This window comes from Coprinopsis cinerea (assembly GCF_000182895.1).
Source record: "Coprinopsis cinerea okayama7#130 chromosome 11 map unlocalized cont3.11, whole genome shotgun sequence".
Taxonomy (NCBI): Eukaryota; Fungi; Basidiomycota; class Agaricomycetes; order Agaricales; family Psathyrellaceae; genus Coprinopsis; species Coprinopsis cinerea.
Genome location: NW_003307534.1, coordinates 139,411 through 157,632, shown reverse-complemented (window position 1 = coordinate 157,632; position 18,222 = coordinate 139,411). Strand labels below are relative to the sequence as shown.

The 18,222-nt window shown below is 51.8% G+C and overlaps 8 protein-coding genes across 8 annotated transcripts; 3 read left to right on the top strand and 5 right to left on the bottom strand.

Annotated features, from left to right (window-relative positions):
- The first annotated feature begins 63 nt into the window (after positions 1-63).
- Positions 64-1,746, top strand: CC1G_10620 (hypothetical protein). The gene is made up of 11 exons (XM_001839575.2): positions 64-224; positions 290-303; positions 362-509; positions 563-828; positions 884-924; positions 978-996; positions 1,049-1,076; positions 1,131-1,152; positions 1,211-1,246; positions 1,299-1,323; positions 1,388-1,746. Exons 1-11 carry the CDS (start codon positions 78-80, stop codon positions 1,614-1,616), a joined length of 975 nt encoding a protein of 324 aa, XP_001839627.2. The 5' UTR covers positions 64-77; the 3' UTR covers positions 1,617-1,746.
- A 357-nt stretch (positions 1,747-2,103) lies between these two features.
- Positions 2,104-3,758, top strand: CC1G_10619 (hypothetical protein; the record flags this gene model as incomplete). Its single annotated transcript, XM_001839574.2, has 9 exons — positions 2,104-2,244; positions 2,656-2,924; positions 3,042-3,101; positions 3,161-3,188; positions 3,248-3,266; positions 3,339-3,374; positions 3,424-3,448; positions 3,515-3,684; positions 3,736-3,758. 9 exons carry the CDS (start codon positions 2,104-2,106, stop codon positions 3,756-3,758), a joined length of 771 nt encoding a protein of 256 aa, XP_001839626.2.
- Positions 3,759-3,790: 32 nt separating this feature from the next.
- Positions 3,791-7,135, bottom strand: CC1G_15647 (hypothetical protein; the record flags this gene model as incomplete). The annotated part of the gene is made up of 10 exons (XM_002910172.1): positions 3,791-4,879; positions 5,009-5,119; positions 5,190-5,254; positions 5,308-5,433; positions 5,493-5,567; positions 5,635-6,204; positions 6,372-6,554; positions 6,610-6,690; positions 6,748-7,006; positions 7,064-7,135. The coding sequence occupies 10 exons, from the start codon at positions 7,133-7,135 to the stop codon at positions 3,791-3,793; spliced, it is 2,631 nt and encodes an 876-aa protein (XP_002910218.1).
- Positions 7,136-7,605: 470 nt separating this feature from the next.
- CC1G_15646 (hypothetical protein) lies at positions 7,606-10,270 on the bottom strand (the record flags this gene model as incomplete). The annotated part of the gene is made up of 11 exons (XM_002910171.1): positions 7,606-7,712; positions 7,781-7,956; positions 8,018-8,099; positions 8,360-8,543; positions 8,625-8,862; positions 8,916-8,985; positions 9,052-9,091; positions 9,272-9,316; positions 9,599-9,662; positions 9,819-9,842; positions 10,212-10,270. The coding sequence occupies 11 exons, from the start codon at positions 10,268-10,270 to the stop codon at positions 7,606-7,608; spliced, it is 1,089 nt and encodes a 362-aa protein (XP_002910217.1).
- A 620-nt stretch (positions 10,271-10,890) lies between these two features.
- Positions 10,891-11,573, bottom strand: CC1G_10617 (hypothetical protein; the record flags this gene model as incomplete). The annotated part of the gene is made up of 3 exons (XM_001839572.2): positions 10,891-11,198; positions 11,282-11,476; positions 11,539-11,573. The coding sequence occupies 3 exons, from the start codon at positions 11,571-11,573 to the stop codon at positions 10,928-10,930; spliced, it is 501 nt and encodes a 166-aa protein (XP_001839624.1). The 3' UTR covers positions 10,891-10,927.
- A 492-nt stretch (positions 11,574-12,065) lies between these two features.
- Positions 12,066-13,448, top strand: CC1G_10616 (hypothetical protein; the record flags this gene model as incomplete). The annotated part of the gene is made up of 1 exon (XM_001839571.1): positions 12,066-13,448. The coding sequence occupies one exon, from the start codon at positions 12,066-12,068 to the stop codon at positions 13,446-13,448; it is 1,383 nt and encodes a 460-aa protein (XP_001839623.1).
- A 565-nt stretch (positions 13,449-14,013) lies between these two features.
- Positions 14,014-15,555, bottom strand: CC1G_10615 (serine protease; the record flags this gene model as incomplete). The annotated part of the gene is made up of 7 exons (XM_001839570.1): positions 14,014-14,048; positions 14,123-14,273; positions 14,339-14,663; positions 14,720-14,989; positions 15,045-15,110; positions 15,165-15,258; positions 15,315-15,555. The coding sequence occupies 7 exons, from the start codon at positions 15,553-15,555 to the stop codon at positions 14,014-14,016; spliced, it is 1,182 nt and encodes a 393-aa protein (XP_001839622.1).
- A 1,693-nt stretch (positions 15,556-17,248) lies between these two features.
- Positions 17,249-17,875, bottom strand: CC1G_10614 (hypothetical protein; the record flags this gene model as incomplete). The annotated part of the gene is made up of 4 exons (XM_001839569.2): positions 17,249-17,310; positions 17,369-17,548; positions 17,603-17,685; positions 17,751-17,875. 4 exons carry the CDS (start codon positions 17,873-17,875, stop codon positions 17,249-17,251), a joined length of 450 nt encoding a protein of 149 aa, XP_001839621.2.
- Positions 17,876-18,222: the final 347 nt, after the last annotated feature.

The window sequence follows — 18,222 nt, the reverse complement described above, 5'->3', positions numbered from 1 at the left end:
AGGTCGCGTATAAGAGGACCGTGGGGAGGGCCAGGGCCTTTACCTGCCGTATACCTTGAGGTCCCCCCTTTGACACAATGTCTGAGTCCCTGAACCTGAATGGCAGCATTGGTGCCATTCAAATAGGCTCGATATTCTCGGTTTTCCTGTTCGGCGTCGCCTCCTTGCAATGTCACCTTTATTTCCAAAACTTCCCAAACGACAACCGAATTACCAAGTCACTGGTGCGTTCCTCTACTGTATAAACTGTCTTCCGCCGGAATACCTTCTCATCTCTCTCGAACCACAGGTGTCCGTAATTTGGTAGGAGCCTTACAATCGACTTTTTTCGCCATCCGGTAATGAATATCTGCCCCCATAGGTTCCTCGAGCTCGCCCATGTAATCCTTGTGTCGTGCGAGGTTTACAGGCTCACAATAATCTTCTATGGCGATCCAACAAGTCTTTTCGACTTCCCGTTCCTATCCGGCGCCATTCTCGTGGCGGCATTCGTGACCGTCCTCACACATGTACGTCCACCCGCCCTCTTAAATAATTGGTATGATTGTAATGGAGGCTCTAGGGATTCTACGCTTCTCGTGTTTGGGGGCTACTTCCAAAGCCATGGAAGTGGCTAGGTCCAGGATGCATGGTAGTCAGTTTCGCCCGCTTTGTCGGTGGGCTGGCAGCAGGTGCCCTCGGTCTCAAAACCCGGAACGTCGTTCTGTACTCGGAGATCTACGCCTGGCTGGTTATCTCTGTGTTGGTTTGCGAGGCTTTGGTGGATATGACTCTTGCATTCTCGATGACCTTCTACCTGTACAAGCAGCGCAGAAAGGTCATGTCTCGGTACGCACTTCTCGTCGAATCAATGGCGACCAAGTGTTAACCATCCACTCTTTAGGTCCCTTCGCCTAATCGATCGCGTGGTTCAGCTTACAGTCTGTCAGTATTGCTCGATCTGAACCCAAGACGTAATGCTTATTCTCTCCTTTCAGGCACGGGGCTTCTAACTAGGTGCGGGGATGCATACTGCCTTGATTGGCATAAAACCTGAACTATGCTTCAGCGCGACATCAATTGCCTTCGTCATTGCCGTACGTCCAGTTCCTATATACTCTCTCAGGACTAATCTTCATTGCCGTTGTCAGTTTAACATCGAACAGAACACATGTGAGAGATGTTCGTCCCACAGATAAAGTCACCCACATCCTCATCCATCCCTTTAAAGCGATATGGGTGGCATTCTTCACTTGCCATGCGAGGTGTACGTCCATCCCTCAATCCTTCAAATATCCTATTCACAAAGCTTCTTCCAGTATACTCAAACAGTATGATGGCGTCGTGAGTGCCGGTAGCCTTCGAAGCACTGGAGCTGCAGCTAACATACTTCATGCCCATCCGTCAGACTCAATTCTCGCCACGGCCTTCGCACCATGTGGACAGAAGGCTCTCACGTCGGGTTCTCCTCGAATGGGGCCTCGACATACGCTTCCAGCGGAGGTGGAGTCTCTGGGCACGGAAAGCGCCTGGGTCAGCCGCCTGTCATCGCGATCCAGATGGATTCGAGTGTCCATCGCCAGTTCGATGACCAAGACTCGGGATCAATGAGGGCTGGTGGGAAAGGCGAGTGTTGAATGGGAGGTCATCGACGGGCACTGCAATATTTATTTTGACAAATTGACAAGGGGATACGGACGTCGTACATTGCTAGTAGGAATAGGAGTTGGGGTCTGTCATTGCGGAATAACATCCTTTCGTTGCATATTACTCAATGCCACGGTTAACTCTGTCGGTGAGTCAAAATGTCACCGTCCCTCACCGTGGTGGCCGATTCAGAAGGTATAGGCAGGCAGGTGTGAGAAACAACCGAAACTTCCTGGAAGTATCTTACCGATCCTGATATCAAAGATATTCGAATCCTGTTCAAGTGATGAACGCAGCGACTATCATCTCAGTTCTGAGCGCCCAAAGGACCCTGGGCCTGTGCACGACCCCTTTGGTTTCTACCTACCAAGTTCATATTTCGTACGTCACATTTACCCGTTTAGATAAATAAAAGACAGGAAGGTTTTGATCTACCCCGCTGCTCAACTTTCTCATTGCTACATGTACTTCGACGCCATGTCGTCGGACTACAAGCTAAGCGGAGGTGCGATCGAGATAGGCTCCCAGGTGTCCTTGATCCTCTTCGGCGTGGAGACAGTACAGTCGTTCAACTACTACCACAGCTTCCCAGACGATACGTGGTACTTACAATGGCTGGTGCGTCTGCCTCTCAGCCTCGTCTTTATCCCACCTATCCCAGGCAAATGTTAACCGGTAGCCTTTTACAAGGTTGGCATATTATGGTGCGCTCCGTTCGAAGTCGCCAATTGCAATCTATAGTATATAAGGCTCGCACTCATACGTTGAGTCCCATCGACAGGTTCCTAGAGCTCGCACATATGATCCTCGTCGCAGCCGAGATCTTCAAAATAACTATTATTCAGTACGGTGACCCTGAGAGTCTCCGTCGGATACCCTACTTAGTCGGAGCCATCTTCCCCTCCACACTGGTGACCTCCCTAACCCACGTACGTACGACTCTTAAAGCCTCTTGCCCTCTCCCTCTCTGCGTCCTAACTCCCAACTCCCAACTGCCGACTCTCTACTAACCCCCCTCCCCATTCCCAGCTCTTCCACGCCGCCCGCATCTGGCGCATGCTCCCGCGCCCCTGGAAACTCATCGCACCCCTCTGCATCGCCGCCACACTCTTCCTCTCCGGCGGGGCCTTCGCAATCGGGATCGGGAGCCTACAAAACGGGGCAGACGTCATCCTCTTCGACCTGCACTGGAAATGGCTCGTCAAGATCGTCTTTAGCGTCTTGTGCGCGATAGATGTTACGCTCGCCTCTTCGATGGTGGCGTTTTTGTGGTTCCAGCGTAAACGGTCTATTTCTCGGTATGTAGCTGGTCTGTTGCACAAGTCATGATGATCACTCCTTGGTCATAAAATTGTCGATTGTGGGAAAGGAGTGATAGGTATCGATTATTGATTTGACAATTCTTCAATGCTCAGCTCGATGCGCTTGATGGACCGCCTAGTACAGTACTCCTTGGGAACGGGGTTGGTCACCGGGTAAGCCAAGCCATTCCTAATGCGCTATGATTGTGGCCTGACGAAGGGGAAAACTGTAGCATAACCTCCATCTCCATGCTCGTCTTGGTGAGTCGGATTCGTTGTCTCAGCCGAGTCGGAACGATACTCACCGTAATTCCCTCAAGTTCTTGAGCAGCGACTCCTGTGAGTTCAACGTTCAACCTTTAATTAAGGTCTCGACAAGCCAATCCTAACCTACGCAACTTGAATGTACAGTCGTCTGGCTCGCAATCTTCGAATGCCAAGCCAAACGTGGGTCTCCATATCTTTGACCACTTCATCATCGCCTAACAGACCCCAGTTTACTCCAACAGCATCCTCGCATCGTGAGTCCTTGAAATTCCAACATCCTTCACCCAGAAGAATGAGTTCCATCTCACCCGCGCGTCAAGGCTCAACGCACGCGCAAGCCTCCGTCGAATCGCCGACCAAGAAGAGACTCACTTCAACTACGACACCACCGCACCTCCGAGTCGTTTCATCGCAAACCGCAGAGTAGTAGCATCGCGTTCAGACATTCGGGCTCCGATCGAGTTGCACCTGCCAGATGAGAGTAGAGTCGGTACCCGGGGTCCATTAGATTCCGCAAAGCAAACGGTTTGATATTTGTTAGCTGGATGTATCGACGATGGTTGACCAGGGATTATCCAGGTCCTACCCCCGTCGCCCTAACGACTCGCAAACTCTTTCTCCTGCTCCTTGGCCAGCTTCTCCGCCCTCCTCCTCTCCCTTTCAACGTACGCATCAAGACCCTTGTCCCACCGCACAAGAGCTCCGGGGTTCGACTTTGGGTTGACCACATAGAACACACCTTTACTCTCGCTATCATCATCAACATCCTCCGCGTCGTCGTCATCATCACCACGCCTACCCCTCCCCCCACCCTGACCACCCTCCACCACCTCCCTCAAAAACCAAACATCATGGCTCACAACCACCACCGCACCCCCAAACCCCTCCAGCGCCTCCACAACGCCCTCCACACTCCCCACATCAAGGTGGTTCGTGATCTCGTCGAGCAGCAGGACGTGCGGCTGGTGGAACGTCACCAAACCCAACGCGACGCGGTTCCTCTGTCCGCCAGAGAGCGTTTTGATGGGTTGGGTAACGGCAGAACCGGAGATACCCATAGACGAGAAATGGGCGCGGGCTTGTTGGTGCGTCAAGGGCGCTTCGAGGGTGAAAGATGAGGATGAATAGGAGGATGGGCCAAGGCCCAGACCCAGACCGATCGAAGATGGCGTACTCGTAGTAGAAGTAGAAGCCAAGGCAGAGGCAGAGACGGAAGGAGGATCATACATCCGTTTCAGCGCCTCAACCGCCGACACCTCCCCATCCAACTGCTCAATCGTATGCTGACTAAAATACCCAACCCTCACCCGATGATGTCTCCTGACTTCTCCCTCAGTCGGCTCCAGCACCCCCGCAAGCAAATTCATCAGCGTCGACTTGCCGCACCCGTTCGGTCCTAGAAGCGCGATCCTCGCATGCGGGGAGATGTCCAGCGAAACGTTATGGAGGACGTAGTTTTTCTTGCTCTCGGTCTTGGTCGCGGTCTTGGTGCCGGGATAAGCAAAGGAGACTTCACCCAGTTGGAGGATGGCGCTGGTGTGGAACGGGACTTTGTACGGCTCGGGAAGGACGATGGGCGGCGTCACGAAGCCTTGTTCGACCACGATCTCGGCTCGGTCGCCGTGGTACGAGGTTTTGTGCCGCTTCCCGTCTTCGAGGCGTTGCATGCCAAGTCGGTCGAGGGCCTATACATAATACCATAATTCCATAATACCGTAGTACCGTAGTACCGTAGTACCGTAGATCGGGGTTGTCAGACGATACGATCGATACCTAGCAGTGACAAAGGTATGTATGTAGTGTTGGTGACGCACCTTCTTTCGAGATGCCACCATCCCCAGTCTCTTGTCATCACCCGTCGCCTTCGCCTGCTGAATGTTCCTCTGAATGACAGATTGGATCTGCTTTCGCCGCTTATCGTCCAACTACATAGACGATACCGAATCCGAATCAGCAATTAGACCCAGGATTCAACGGACGAGCTCGGCGACTTACCTCTTTCAGCCGTTCCATTCGTTTCTTCTTTTCTCCTACACTCCATTCCCAGTCGTCGTAGTTCCCTGCACAAACCCTAAATCAGAGATGATAGACCCGAAAAGAAATGAGTGCGCACCTTTGAAATAACTCAATTTCTTATCTTTGAAGATGATAGTCTCCGTCGTAACTCGTGCCATAAAGTCCCTGTCGTGCGAGACGATGACGACCGTTTGGTCGGGGTTGGTGAGGGTGTAGGTCGTATCTGCAGATTCAATACCAGTCAGGGAGACCTATGTCCGAGATCAGTTTGGCGGGACCCACCTGAAGAATCTTCGGATGAACCTGCAGTGAGGTGGTGGGTCAGCCACATGATGGCCGGGAGATCCAAATGGTTGGCTGGGCGCGTTCAGAGGGGAATCGTCAGTAACGACGCCGGTGTAGAGTCGAACGAAGGGGCACATACTCGGTTCATCCAACAACAGCACGTCGGGCTTCAAGTAGAGCGCCTTGGCGAGGACAACACGCGTCTTCCAACCACCACTTAGCTGCTTCAACATCTTCCCTTCGCCATGCGGACTAGGCGCCGAAGGCTCGAAACCACGATCAGCGGACAGCAACGACGGTCCGATCTCGTCCTCGCTGAAACCAACGCCTCGCAGCACCCTCCGAGCCCTCTCCTCCATCTCCACCTCCAAAGACGACAGCGTCGACGAGGGCGGGAAGGTCGAGAGGAAAACATGTACGTCGTCCTGCGTGAGCTTGTCTTGGTCATTGGGGGTGGTTGCTGACGATGGAATGAGCGAAGGCCCGACGTCTTGGTTGTCGAATGCTGAAACAGTTCCTCCAGCAAGGAGGTTTTCGATGCGATTTCGGATTTCATCGACGACCCTCTTGGCGACGTCTCTGGTGATACTGTCCCAACCAGAGGCCGATTTCCAACCCTCCAATGATTTGTGCTCAGCTTCAACTTCGAGGAGCTTCTGTCGGGCTTCGTATCCACGTTGGCCTGAACGCTTGGTGGCGATCTTGCGCGCTAAATCGAGTCGAGCAAGGGAATGAGATAGCAGGAGAGTGTAGATGGTTTCCTGGAGGTTTGGTATCGCCTCGGGTGAGTCTCTCGTCGCATCTTCAAGCGCTCTGTGTAGCACTAAATCCAGCTTCAGAATATAGGATGCGGTAGTCCCAAAGCAAGCGACGCACCTCGAGCCTCCTTCAGGACTCCGACTGTCCCAGCGTCGCTTTCGATTACCTCCCGCAAGATACTCCTTCGACCGGACTCGAGGTCTGACTCGCGTTCAACGTCCTCCAGCTGGGTGATGTGTAGGAATGACACGTTCTGTGGCAGACCGATGAGGAGGTTTGAAGAGAGTGTGTGGAGAAGGACTAGACGGGCGAAGTTTAGAACTTCATCAGCCTATCGGGTGCACCTTCCACATACCGCTTTTGCCAACGCCATTCTGGCCCACCATTCCATACTTGACACCTTTCTTCAGCCTCAAGTGTGCGTCGACGAGGATATCTGCACGGTTTGACTGTGAATCAATGCTCGCCTCGAACATACGGGTTTGCCACGCACCCATGTTTCCAATACTGATATTAACGCCCTTGACGTCGATATCTGTCGTGTTTGCGTCGAATGTTTCACGGTGGAAGCGGGACTGTTGCGAATAGGCCGTGATGACTGGTTTGTCATCCTCGACAGCAAGGACCTCAGGATCTTTGCTTGTGTCTGCAGCAGATCTCGACAACGAAGATTTCGACTTTGATGCCTTGGAAGCAGACGACGAACTTGACGCCTTGGAGGCTTTCGCTGCCTGGCGGGCTGCCTTTTTCGACTAGATCCAGGCGGTCAGTGCGCCGAGCAAAGACAAGGAAACAATGAACTGGCGTACCACGGGAGGGGTATCGTTGACTTTGATTCCTTTGCTTCCTTTTCCGATAGTCAGTACGTTGAGGTTGGACATATTTCGGTTCTGTCAGCTCAGTGTTGGTTGAATGAGTTCTTTCGCTTCCAGGTGGGCTGAATTGAGGCACGAGTCAGGAATTGATCAGGCTGGAGATGGCGGTTCCGAAGGTGGACCATGGAAAGGGTTTCTGCATTTGGATAAGGCTGGCGTCATTGCGTTCCGCCAAGAGTTGAAGTTGGGTATAGATTGAGAAATAAGAGTTCCTTCGTAGGCAGGCGCGCCAACTGAAACCTGGGCACCAAGTCGCCCTGCGGTGTTGGAATGCGGACAAGGGACACCGAGTCCAAATGCCGCCGCCAACGGTGAGCGAGAGGACATAGGCGCTGATGGCAAACAGTGCCAAAGCCGTTCGGGCGCTCATTATGGATCCTGGATTCCATCCTTGGTGCTTGTATGATCTGAGTACGACGAACCATATCCTTCCGCGGCGTCAAGGTCCAGTATATTATATTTACAGCTGAAGACATTTACAAAGGCGCATAATCTTTGGTTGCGTTGCAATCTTTGACCGGATACGGGACAGCAGGTCGAGGGCCCGGCTGGATAGGGTTACACCCAGGAAGCGCCGGCAGAGCTGGGAGATAAATAAAAGAGAATGTAAATCACCTCAATGTACGAGACTAATACTACGTCAGGGCCTACCTCCATCAACGGCCTCTCTGACCCTATTCTTCTGAACACACCGGTTGATACTCGCCACGCTCTGCGTTTTCAACGTTGGGCAGGGACCTCCATAGGACTTGCATGTGTCCATCGCGCGCTGGAGGGAGTCACCTTCCCAACCGAAGATGTAGTCGGCGTGTTGGCCGTAGCCGGTTCTGTCGGTGAGAGTTAGAAGTCAGGAATTGTATGTAGTGGATGGAAGGAGGACGGACTCACGGATCGCCGTGGCTGAATACGAACGGCTGGGGCTCACCCTCCTCCCAGAGGTGGTTGAACCTCTTGGTGTCCCAGACGATCTCTATGAATATTTGTGGTACGACCACGGGGTGAGTCGTTGGGCATTTCCCGTTGCTTGGATATCGCATATGACTCTGGTTGGCAAAGTTAGGGGCCAGGGCGAGAACAAGATAATGATGTCGGTTATACCTTGTGGTCAGGCATGTCAAGATTCTTTCCGTCCCAACACCTTGTTCAGTCGCATGAGACGATCAGCACGAGACGCCAAAAAATGATACGACACTACCACGCACGAAGGGAAGAAGATCTCCGACCTCACACCTCCCTCGCACTTCCTTTCGGGAAACCCATATGTATCAGTTCCAGGCTCAGCAACAGGACCTCCATTCCCCTCATCAGGATTCCCAAACCCTTTATTCAAGCACCGGAAATGCAGATTGCGCGACTCTGGGCTGGAGGAATTGAAAGAACGAAGAAGGGGATCGCCAACTATCATTCGGAAACCCTAGTAGCGCGTTTTTTCAGTCTAACATCACGTCGAAAAGGTATAACAATAAAGATTGAAAGCTGAAAACTTTATTCGTACCTTCGGGAAAGCAGTCACCTTACTCGCTCCAGGTGGCTGGATGTAATACAGCGTCATGCCACCGTTCGCTGGCCCAACGAGCTCTTCAGGGATTTGATGGACCCTCTCGAACGTTCCGTTCTTATGCCTGAAATAAACGACTGCTGTCCAGTAATTGGACAAATCCTCCGTGAAGGTACACGTAGTGCACGTCGATAGCTTCGGAAGGTCCAGAGATGGATCCATGGAGATGTCGAATCTATAGCCATCGAGTTAATCGCTAGTCGGCATGTAAAGATCCTTGCCTCGTACGCATTCTGAAAGTAGGACTCAGCGATGTAAGTGTAACTCGAACAACCGTTTGGCTTACTCCTCCAACGATCTGGTAGATAGAGTCGGTTTAATAACCACGCCAGTGGCAGAAGCAAAGCCGGGCCGGAATACGCACCTGGTGAAGGTGAGGCGAAACGATACCGGGGGTTACAAGCCTGCAGAACAGCGCGAGTCAGGACAGCGATGTAGATAGCACGGAGTGGGCATGAACGCACGGGTCGAATCTTTCAATAACAAGCTGCGAGCAGGGAAACCGAAGTAACGCTCTTACTGGGAGAACCCATAACGCAAAGGAGAGAGCAATGGTTGCGAAATTAGTTATACCAGAGACTGACAGAGGCATTGTGAAAATGGAACTTAAAGGGTAAGGAAGGGAAGCCCTTTATATATCCTAGATTCTTAGATAACGCTCAGCGTGGAGTTTGTTTCTTGAAGAAGGACATCTACAGAACCCCGTCGCTTCACTCGATTTTTCAAGTCATGAGTATGTCCTTCTTCAGTCTCAAAGGAACCTCCGGCACCCCGGCATGAGTGGAACGGCTTTTCGAATTATCCCCTAGAATTGCCACACTACCAAGTTCGAGGCAGGAGACTGTAATAGCTAGTGAGCTGTGAGCTCACATTACAGGCGTCCACCCGAGCATGGATGCGCTTCTACGTACGTCCTGTCCGAGCATGTTTACGCTTCTACGTCCTATCTGAGCATCGATGTGCGCTTCTACGGTCCTGTAGGGCCAGATATAATTAGAATCTGAGAGTCAGTATGAACACTGGCGAAAAGAAGATATGGCGAGAGTATTCGATTTATCCGTTCTCCACTCCACTCAGAATATGATGACCAGGAGAGAGGTTTAAGCGTTTTGTTCTGTGCTATCTTATTACACGGCACGGTGGTCGTGGTCTTCACTGGATGATTTCCTCAAGTCGTCCGAAGCTATTTAGTTAGTCGCTTGAAGGATAGGTCGAGGTTGGACAAAGTTGTCAATTCCATACAGATTAGATGAGTTCTTTCACTCTCTGTCGCTTCCCGGTCGGTTGATTGAATCGAGGAACTAGTCAGGAATTGGTCAGGGCTCGAGATGATGGCGGTTCAGAAGGTGGACCACGGAAAGGGTTCCTGCACTTGCGACACCTGCGACAATTGTGACACTCGCGACATTCCGAGGCTGAGCCTTTTTGTAGGCGCTGATGGCAAACAGTGCCAAAGCCCTGGGGCGCTTAGATGGGCGCATAAGCTTGCTGAGTGACTACTGACACGAACTGGTTACATCGAACCCCTGGGCTTTAACCTGGTGTTTCACGCTACCGCTTTCAGAATCCATAATCCTAATCATATCACTCTATGTCATTGGACGGCCCTCGCTGCCCGCATCCGCCAGTGGAACAGACTTGGTTGAAACGTTAGGGCGGATCAGCATACATTACGTCCGCAGATGGGTATCAAATGCAGCATGGGTACAAATTACTTCTGCGGGCCCATGGGGAATGCTGACATTGATGATACATATATAAGACCTGTATGAGGGGCAACTCACGAACCTCGTTCACCCAAAGGAGTTCCTGCAATATCGACTTAATATCTACGATGAGGCAAACAATATCTTCCATTCTCAGCTGCGCGCTTTTACTACTCGGCCTCTCAACTCTACACGCCAGCGCATCTCCGACCTCCTCGAGAAACGTTCACCGGTATTCGGGTGATACAACTGGCAAGTACATTGTCAAATTTAAACCAGAGGTATCGCGAGCGAAGTGGATTACACGACTCAGTAGGTCTCCTCCCACTCTTTTGTGCAATCCTACTATGTACTAATATTTCAAAATCCCACTCCACTGGCACTACGATATATTATATACTCGTTTGGGCGCGGGCCGTCGCGATTGAGGCCTTGGCCTGCGTTCAAAACTCACTTTGCATGGGCAGACATCCGGTCGTGGCATGGAGCGAGTACTAACAAAATATTCGGAATAGCATTGAGAACAAGATAAAATCAGGTCTCAGACCGAACGGTCGACGGCTGCAGCGAGACCTCCGGCGACATCTGGAACGACCAGTCGAGGTGAATCATCCGATGCCACTTGTAATTGTTCTTCAAGATCGTTCTCGACTTCTCGTTCAACTCGAGTGCCCGGCAAAAGGTGTCGAACCACTCCTCCCTCTTCTCGCGCCACTCCTCCATATCCCTCCTGTCGTCGACGGTATGCGCGAAGCAGATAATATAGTCGTAGTACGTGACCTGAATCACCGAGAAATACACTCCCCTGCAAAATTGGACAAGTAATATGGACAAGTAATAATCAGTTGTTTGGTAGGTGGCGTCCACTGCACGTATCGGACAACTTACTTATTCTCTCTCAATGCCCAATTATTGATACGACCCAGAAGGTTGTCAGGGTGGACGCGGAAGGTTTTCCAAATGCATTCTGAAGATATGAAGAACCCAGCGACATAGTCCGGTGGGTAAATGGCTAATCCACGCGGCCGCCGCCTCGGAGGGTTGCTGTCGAGTTCGACGGTCTCCGGGTATGCTGCATCGCACCTGTGGACAGTCAACGTATATCTTCAGCTATTATAGTAGTTAAATGCAGTTAGAGTACTCACTCCTCTCGAAACTCCTTGTACAGGGCGAGATCCATGGTGGACCAGGTGGTTGGCAGTCAAGGATGTTGTGTGGCCCGCTCTCGCGTTTGAACATGGACCACGTGATGGCGAGAGCCCCGAGTCGTCTTTCCGTTGTTCTCGATTTATCCTTCGTGGACACCTGTAAGTAATACATAGTCCGCACGCACAAGAAGGTCCCGGTCGTTGTCAATGAGATAGAAGAGATCATGGAGCCTACGAGTGAGCCACAAGGAATTTGAGTTTGTCTATTTCGGTAAACCCATTGTATTTTCTTGACTCCCGTTGTTGCTGTTCCCATGTATTACCTGATATCACTCTCAGGTTGTGCCCACAAGCATTGTTTCCGTCGAAAGAATAAAGGGCGAGGTTCAACATTCAATCCTCATCGTCATAGTGACCATCAATGTATTTTCTACAAGGGGCTTGTCGATTATCGTTAGCCGTCGATCTCTATGAAGGGTTCCTTTCTGTAGCTTCTCCAACTCCTGAGTGAGTATAAATACGACATGTTTGCACCGGAGCTCTACAAGGCTGACGCTCACATCATGGACGCCGTCTTGATAAGTGGCCTCTCTCTTCTGTCCGCCTATCTTCTCTATCTCTCATTCAAGGTCAATCCGCGCGCAACCGAGGACGTTACGCATCCAATCTGGAACCTGATTATGATACGCTTGTGTCAAGGACGCTTCGATAGGCTCCTCCCCACTATGCAGTTCCGACTTTATATCTCGCCCTACGATCCCAATTTGGAGGATCCCGCCCCTGATCCAAACGAAACCAGGCCTGATCCAAAGGCGCGAGGCGTCATCACCGACTGCTGCATCCTTGCACCCACTATTGGATCCCGTGACGATCCACTGGCATCACCATCAACCTTCCTCACCAGAGTCATTTCCCAACTCTCGAAAATGCCGATATTTGGAGTTGCCGCCGCCCATCTCAGCAGCTATCTTCGTGAAGGCACCGTCAGCAAGATTATGATCCCCCTCCTCGTGGAACTCAAGCGGCCTGTCTCCCGTCACTGCAGCGATATCCTCGCCTATGCTCTCGCCCTCCAAAAGACGTTAGATGACGCACGAAAGCAGGTTTACGGACAGGCCCACTGTCTATTTTCCTCCCCGAAGTACGCCGAGCAGAGCGCAGCCGTGATAATAGCCGCCACGGGCGGCTGGTGGACCTTCAAGGTCATACATCGCGACGCCCAGATTGGTCGGTTCCGAGCCCAGCGTTACTTCAAATTTCGCGACCAGACGGATAAGGACGAAAACGAGCAGGAGGACTACTTCGATGGCGTGTCGACTGTTGATGACGAGACTCTCGAGAATCCGGGGAAAAAGGACCTCCTGGCGGCGGCCAACGCGAATTGGGAAAATAGAAGGGCCGATGAGCAGAAGCATAAGGCGCTTCGAGTAGAAAGGCAAAGGAAGGAGAGGCGAGAAAGGATAGAGAAGCGCAATCAGAGAGATCAAGAACCACCGGTGCTTGATTTTTTTGAGAGGGCCAAAGGCAACATTGTTGAGGTCGACAACTCCGATTCGAACTACGCCAACGTCACGGCACTGCTGAACTTCTGTGACAGTATCCCGCAATCGACCTTCTACGATTTGGATCAGCTACAGGAGCTGTCGCGCCATTTGCAGAAATGCAAGTCGCTGACCGAGTTTGAATTGCCTGAGCGACAACCTGACTTCAACGTTAAAGTCCCAGGCAAGATCAATTACCGCCCGAAAAAGCATTTTGGTTACCATGACCGCTCGAACCTCGACGAATGGATTGGACCATTATTGGTTGGTAGTGAAGCCTCGGACCGCTGCCTCGAGCTTATCCAGGAAGCTCTCGCTTCTTCATTCTTCCATGATGGCGGGGCCAATTCATTCGGAAGCAAATAATTAGTTGCATTTTGTGTCCACCCAGTTTTCATGGTCTAATGACCGCTTCCCGTTTCCTGTAAAACTGTAAAGTCGTGTCACTAGACGTACATATGGTATGCCCTGCACAAATAATCTCTGGCGCGCTTGCGAGAGCCTTCAACTAAGAAGGCTTCCTGTGAGCTTGGGGTTTCCCCGCAGTGAGCAATCTGTGTGGGTGCCTGGGTCTACGCTGGTTTTCCCATCTGCGAGGGAGCTTCAACATTTAAGCAGTCGAGGTTTATGCACCGTTCAGCCTCTGCAGCAGGAAACCCACTGCACGCGTCGGATGGGGCTTAGAGGGGAGGGACACTAGGGTGACGTTCAGTAGGTCCCCCAGTTTAGCGCTGGCCAAGCGCGCCTTGGCTCCTATGGCAGGCCCGCTCGACATCACGCTCTCACCCGCTGCCGTACTGGTGGCCTCCCAAGATCAGGAGAGGTCAAAGTGAGAAGAAAGAAACTAAAATTATATTTTTCCATCCAGCTGTATTCCTGAGGTAATAAAATAATACAAGTACAAAATACCAGTTCCAATCGTACAGGGATCTTAGATCTGGAGGAGGGCGTTGGTGGTGCCAGAGGCTGTATGGGGGGGATCGCAATTAGTAATCGCTCAAGGTTGAATACGACGGAGACTGAGGGACGTCGATACTCACGAACACCAGAGAGGACGTTCTTGACAGCCAAGTTTTTGATCTTGGTGGCCATGGCCGCGGGGCTGATGTTACCATCTCGGCCGATGAGATAGGCGACAACACCAGCAACGTGGGGGGTAGCCATGGAAGTACCAGAGATGTTGTTAGTGGCCTATCGACGATCGGTTGTTAGTCAATACTCGCTCCAAGGCGTAAAAGATAAACAGAAGAACGGACAGTGTTGGAACCAATCCAGGCAGAGAGGATGTTGGAGCCTGGAGCCCAGACGTCGATGACAGCGCCGTAGTTGGAGTAGGAAGCCTTGGCGTCAGCGATGGTGGAGGCGGCGACGGTGATGGCAGAGGGAGCACGAGCGGGGGAGGTGTTGGCAGCGTTGACGTTGGAGTTACCGGCAGCGACGACGACATGGATACCAGCAGCGGTGAGTTGAGCAACGGCGTTGTCAGTAGCAGTGGATGCGCCACCACCGAGTGACATGGAAACGACTGAGGGGCGGCCGGAAGCACGGGCTTGGTTCAAAACCCATTGGAGACCAGAGACACTGCACGACGATCAGTTCAAGGATTACAGGTGGAAGAGAAGAAGCGGGAGACGCACATTCCGGAAGTAGCACCAGAGCCAGACCTGTTGAGGACTTGCACAGCGATGATGTTGGCCCTCTTAGCAACACCGAAGCGAGTACCAGCAGCGGTACCAGCACAGTGGGTACCGTGGCCATTACCGTCAGTGGATTCGCTGACGTACGAGACGCCCCAGCGAGCACGTCCACCGAAGTCAGAGTGGGAGGTCTGGACACCAGTATCGACGACGTAGATGTCAACGCCAGCACCAGCGGAGGCATCGTAGGTGAAGTTGTAGTTGGCAGAGCTACACAACAACGGTAAGCGAGGGAACGTGAACGGAAGTACGGGTGTAGCCATACCTGGTGCTCTGGGACGCGAGACGTCCAGGCTGGGTGATACGCTGGAGACCCCAAGGAGCGTTGGTCCTGAAGTAATCACGTCAGAAATACCGATCTAGTGAATGCTTGGAAGAAACTTACTGGGTGACAAAGGCGTGCATGATACCGTCCTCAGCGACGTATTCAACATCGTCGGAGGCACGGAGTTCCTCGAGAGCAGCCTCATCCAAATCGGCTATGAGGCAAAGTCAATCCTTGAACTTATCTGAGAGAGGATGGAAATAAACGAACCAGCAAAGCCGTTGAGGATGTCCCAATCAGCAGAGGCCTTGAGCTTCAACTTGTTGAGGTAGTTGCGTCGGGAGGCACCCTTCTTGAACTTGACGATGTACTTGCCGGTCGTGGCACCCTGGAAACGCTCGATGGACTTCAATCGGCGACCGGGGGGAGCGGGGGCAGGGGCAGGGGCCGCGAGGGTGGGGACGGCCATGATGACGGCCAAGCCGGCAGCGAGGACAGAGAAGAACTTCATCGTGAAGAGAAGGGGCGACGAGAAGAAACTCGGAAAAGGACCTGGGGATTGAGAAGTTGGAACTAGCTCGGGGAATTGACTGCACTGAACACGAACCTTTTTATATGTTTTCACGTATCGCTGTATCCTCGAAAAGGAAGATACAGGTCGTCACCGCGACTGAAAACGTAGTTCAAAGACGCAACACTCGACGTTGGTGAACAACATGCGCGTATCTCACCTGATACCCAGAGAAGTAGTTGAAACATGAGGACGGTCGCGTTGACACAAGGCCCCTTTGCCTTGGGGTAGTGCACATTGGAGTCGAAAGCCATATGGCACGCGTGGAAGAAGCTGATGTTCAATGCGGTGAACAGGCAACCTGCATTCCACGATGAGATACGGACGGAACGGCGATACATAGTCCAGAAGTGAAAGCTAATGAAAATATTCGACTGGAACTTGAGGTTAAGCGCGGGATATGGTCATTGAATGGGGAGCAAACCAATTGCAGGAGATTGATATCCTGACCTTCGCCCCAATGGGCTGGTTATGCCCAGAAAGGGATAACTACGGGCTCGGGTCGGGGGCATAGAGACCTCACAAAGGCACCGAGGAAGGTGGTAACTCCATACGACATAGGGAGTCAGCGGATGCCTAGTGACCAAGATAAGCATAACGGCCGTGTGGGAGTGTGTGGGGCGACAGAGTCGATAAAGGTGAAGTGGCCCTTAAATCGCCCTTGCCAAGAAGGCGGGTTGAGAGCTATATCACAAGATTAGACGGTCACTTGAGTCGCCCTAGTCCAAGTGTTTAGAGGTCACCCCGTTGACATGCGTTCCCGACAGCGCGAACTCAACCATCATGGTCGCGTGAGCCAAAGCCCCTCGCAGTCCCGTATTCGCGTTGAATTAGTCCATTGCCGGGGGCATAAACCTGAACGAGAACCATGTGCTTCGTCGATCAGGGAGACCAAGAGTGCCTATCCATCCACGCGACATATGTTTTCATAACATAGGGTCCCGCAGAAAAGAAGAGCTGAAATAACAGCCGCCAATCAGAGTCATGGCTGTTTGCCACTCGAATCGGAGAATACGCACTTTGTCAGTTGGATTCGTTATCTTGAGTCAACATCACGCAATTGGCAAGCGTTCAACAGAGGGAAAGTGAGGACATACGAAGCAAGTTCGCAAGGTAAAATCGTGTGGTACTTTTCCGCAGAGCATGGTCGCGACCGGTGTGGTATAGTGTTGGGAAAAGACCGCCAGTGGTGTCAAAAATGGCGCCTTCAAAGCCCTCTTTCATTTCCAAGGCGAGACCCAACTGAGGAGTATGAAGTACAATGCGATGTATCCCTGATTTTGGGAGATTTTGAAACGGGAATGCAGTAAAGCCAACTGAAGGATCGCAAGAACGAGGAGTGGTGGTAGGCCAAGAGCAAGGAGCACGTTGAACAAAAGCCAATCGGCCGAAGTGAACCCGACAATTTTCACGCGCCGGTCGCCGGGCCCCGACGCCATCACCGATAGCCGCACCATCACGTGCTCATGATTAAGCGCCGGCGCGCTTACGGCTACCTTGCCAAAGTACTTCTGGGACCTCGTGGCTAAACACACGAGGGTAGTGCATTTATATATTCCATATTGACGAAATCAAAGCGCGCGACAAGTATTACATATTTAGCAGACGAAACAATCCAATTGACAAACACAAGTCAGACCCAAAAACCCTGAGCACAGCCCTCCTTGACATTTAACACAGTTTCCGTCGTTACTTCTATGGCACGAGAGACAATACGACCGACAGCGTGACGCTCCGCCTGACACACACAGACCCCTGCCAGAGTTGCATTGGCGCTTCTCGAGAGAACCAAATGAACCGTTGGAGCTGCGAGGGGTGCGCTTGACCGCAGCACCTAAAGGGTGATTCCCTTCAACCTCATCTGTCGGACGAATTGAGGCGATGAATGAATTGAGAGCTTCGGCGGTGTTTTCACCGCCTTCAGCCTGAGGAACTACACGGTTAAGGCAGTCAGATAATGTTCATCGTTTTGCCGAGAGAGACTCACGCCCTGTGCATCCTTTCTCAGAGATACATTTCTCAGCCACCGTATTAAACTCTGAAGACGACTTGACGCATTCAGAGTCTAACCTATGGAAACATGATGTGAAGGGAATCAGCATGACAAACAGTAGGTAATCCTAGACCGAACATACCCATTGCATCCAATGCTCGCAGAAGCCGTCGTGAAGCATTGATAGATGCACTCGGGGACAGTGGTGGAGGAAGCCAGGGTCGATGCTGAGAAAACAAACGCAGCTACAATCGATTTGAAAAGCATGCTGAGCTTGGTTGGGTGCGTGAAGTAACTAACCCCAGTGACTCCCGCACCGGGACATGGGCATCAGCTTTATACCGATGATTCGTCTTCCTTGTTAAAAATAAAGGCAACCTTTTATGCAAGTTTGAATCAACATGGATATGAGTTCTCTGTGTCTAGACGAAGTCTATAACCATAATTTAGCCTGTTGCAGTAAGTCCCCAACGTAGAACATAAGGCCCCATGATAGAAATCGCGAATTTTCAATTGGCGCTCCACTGACGCATGTATATCGAACAGGGCGGCCTCAAGGACGCGATACAGATATCCAAGAGTGTCCCATCGCGAAGGCAAAGAAGGCTATATAT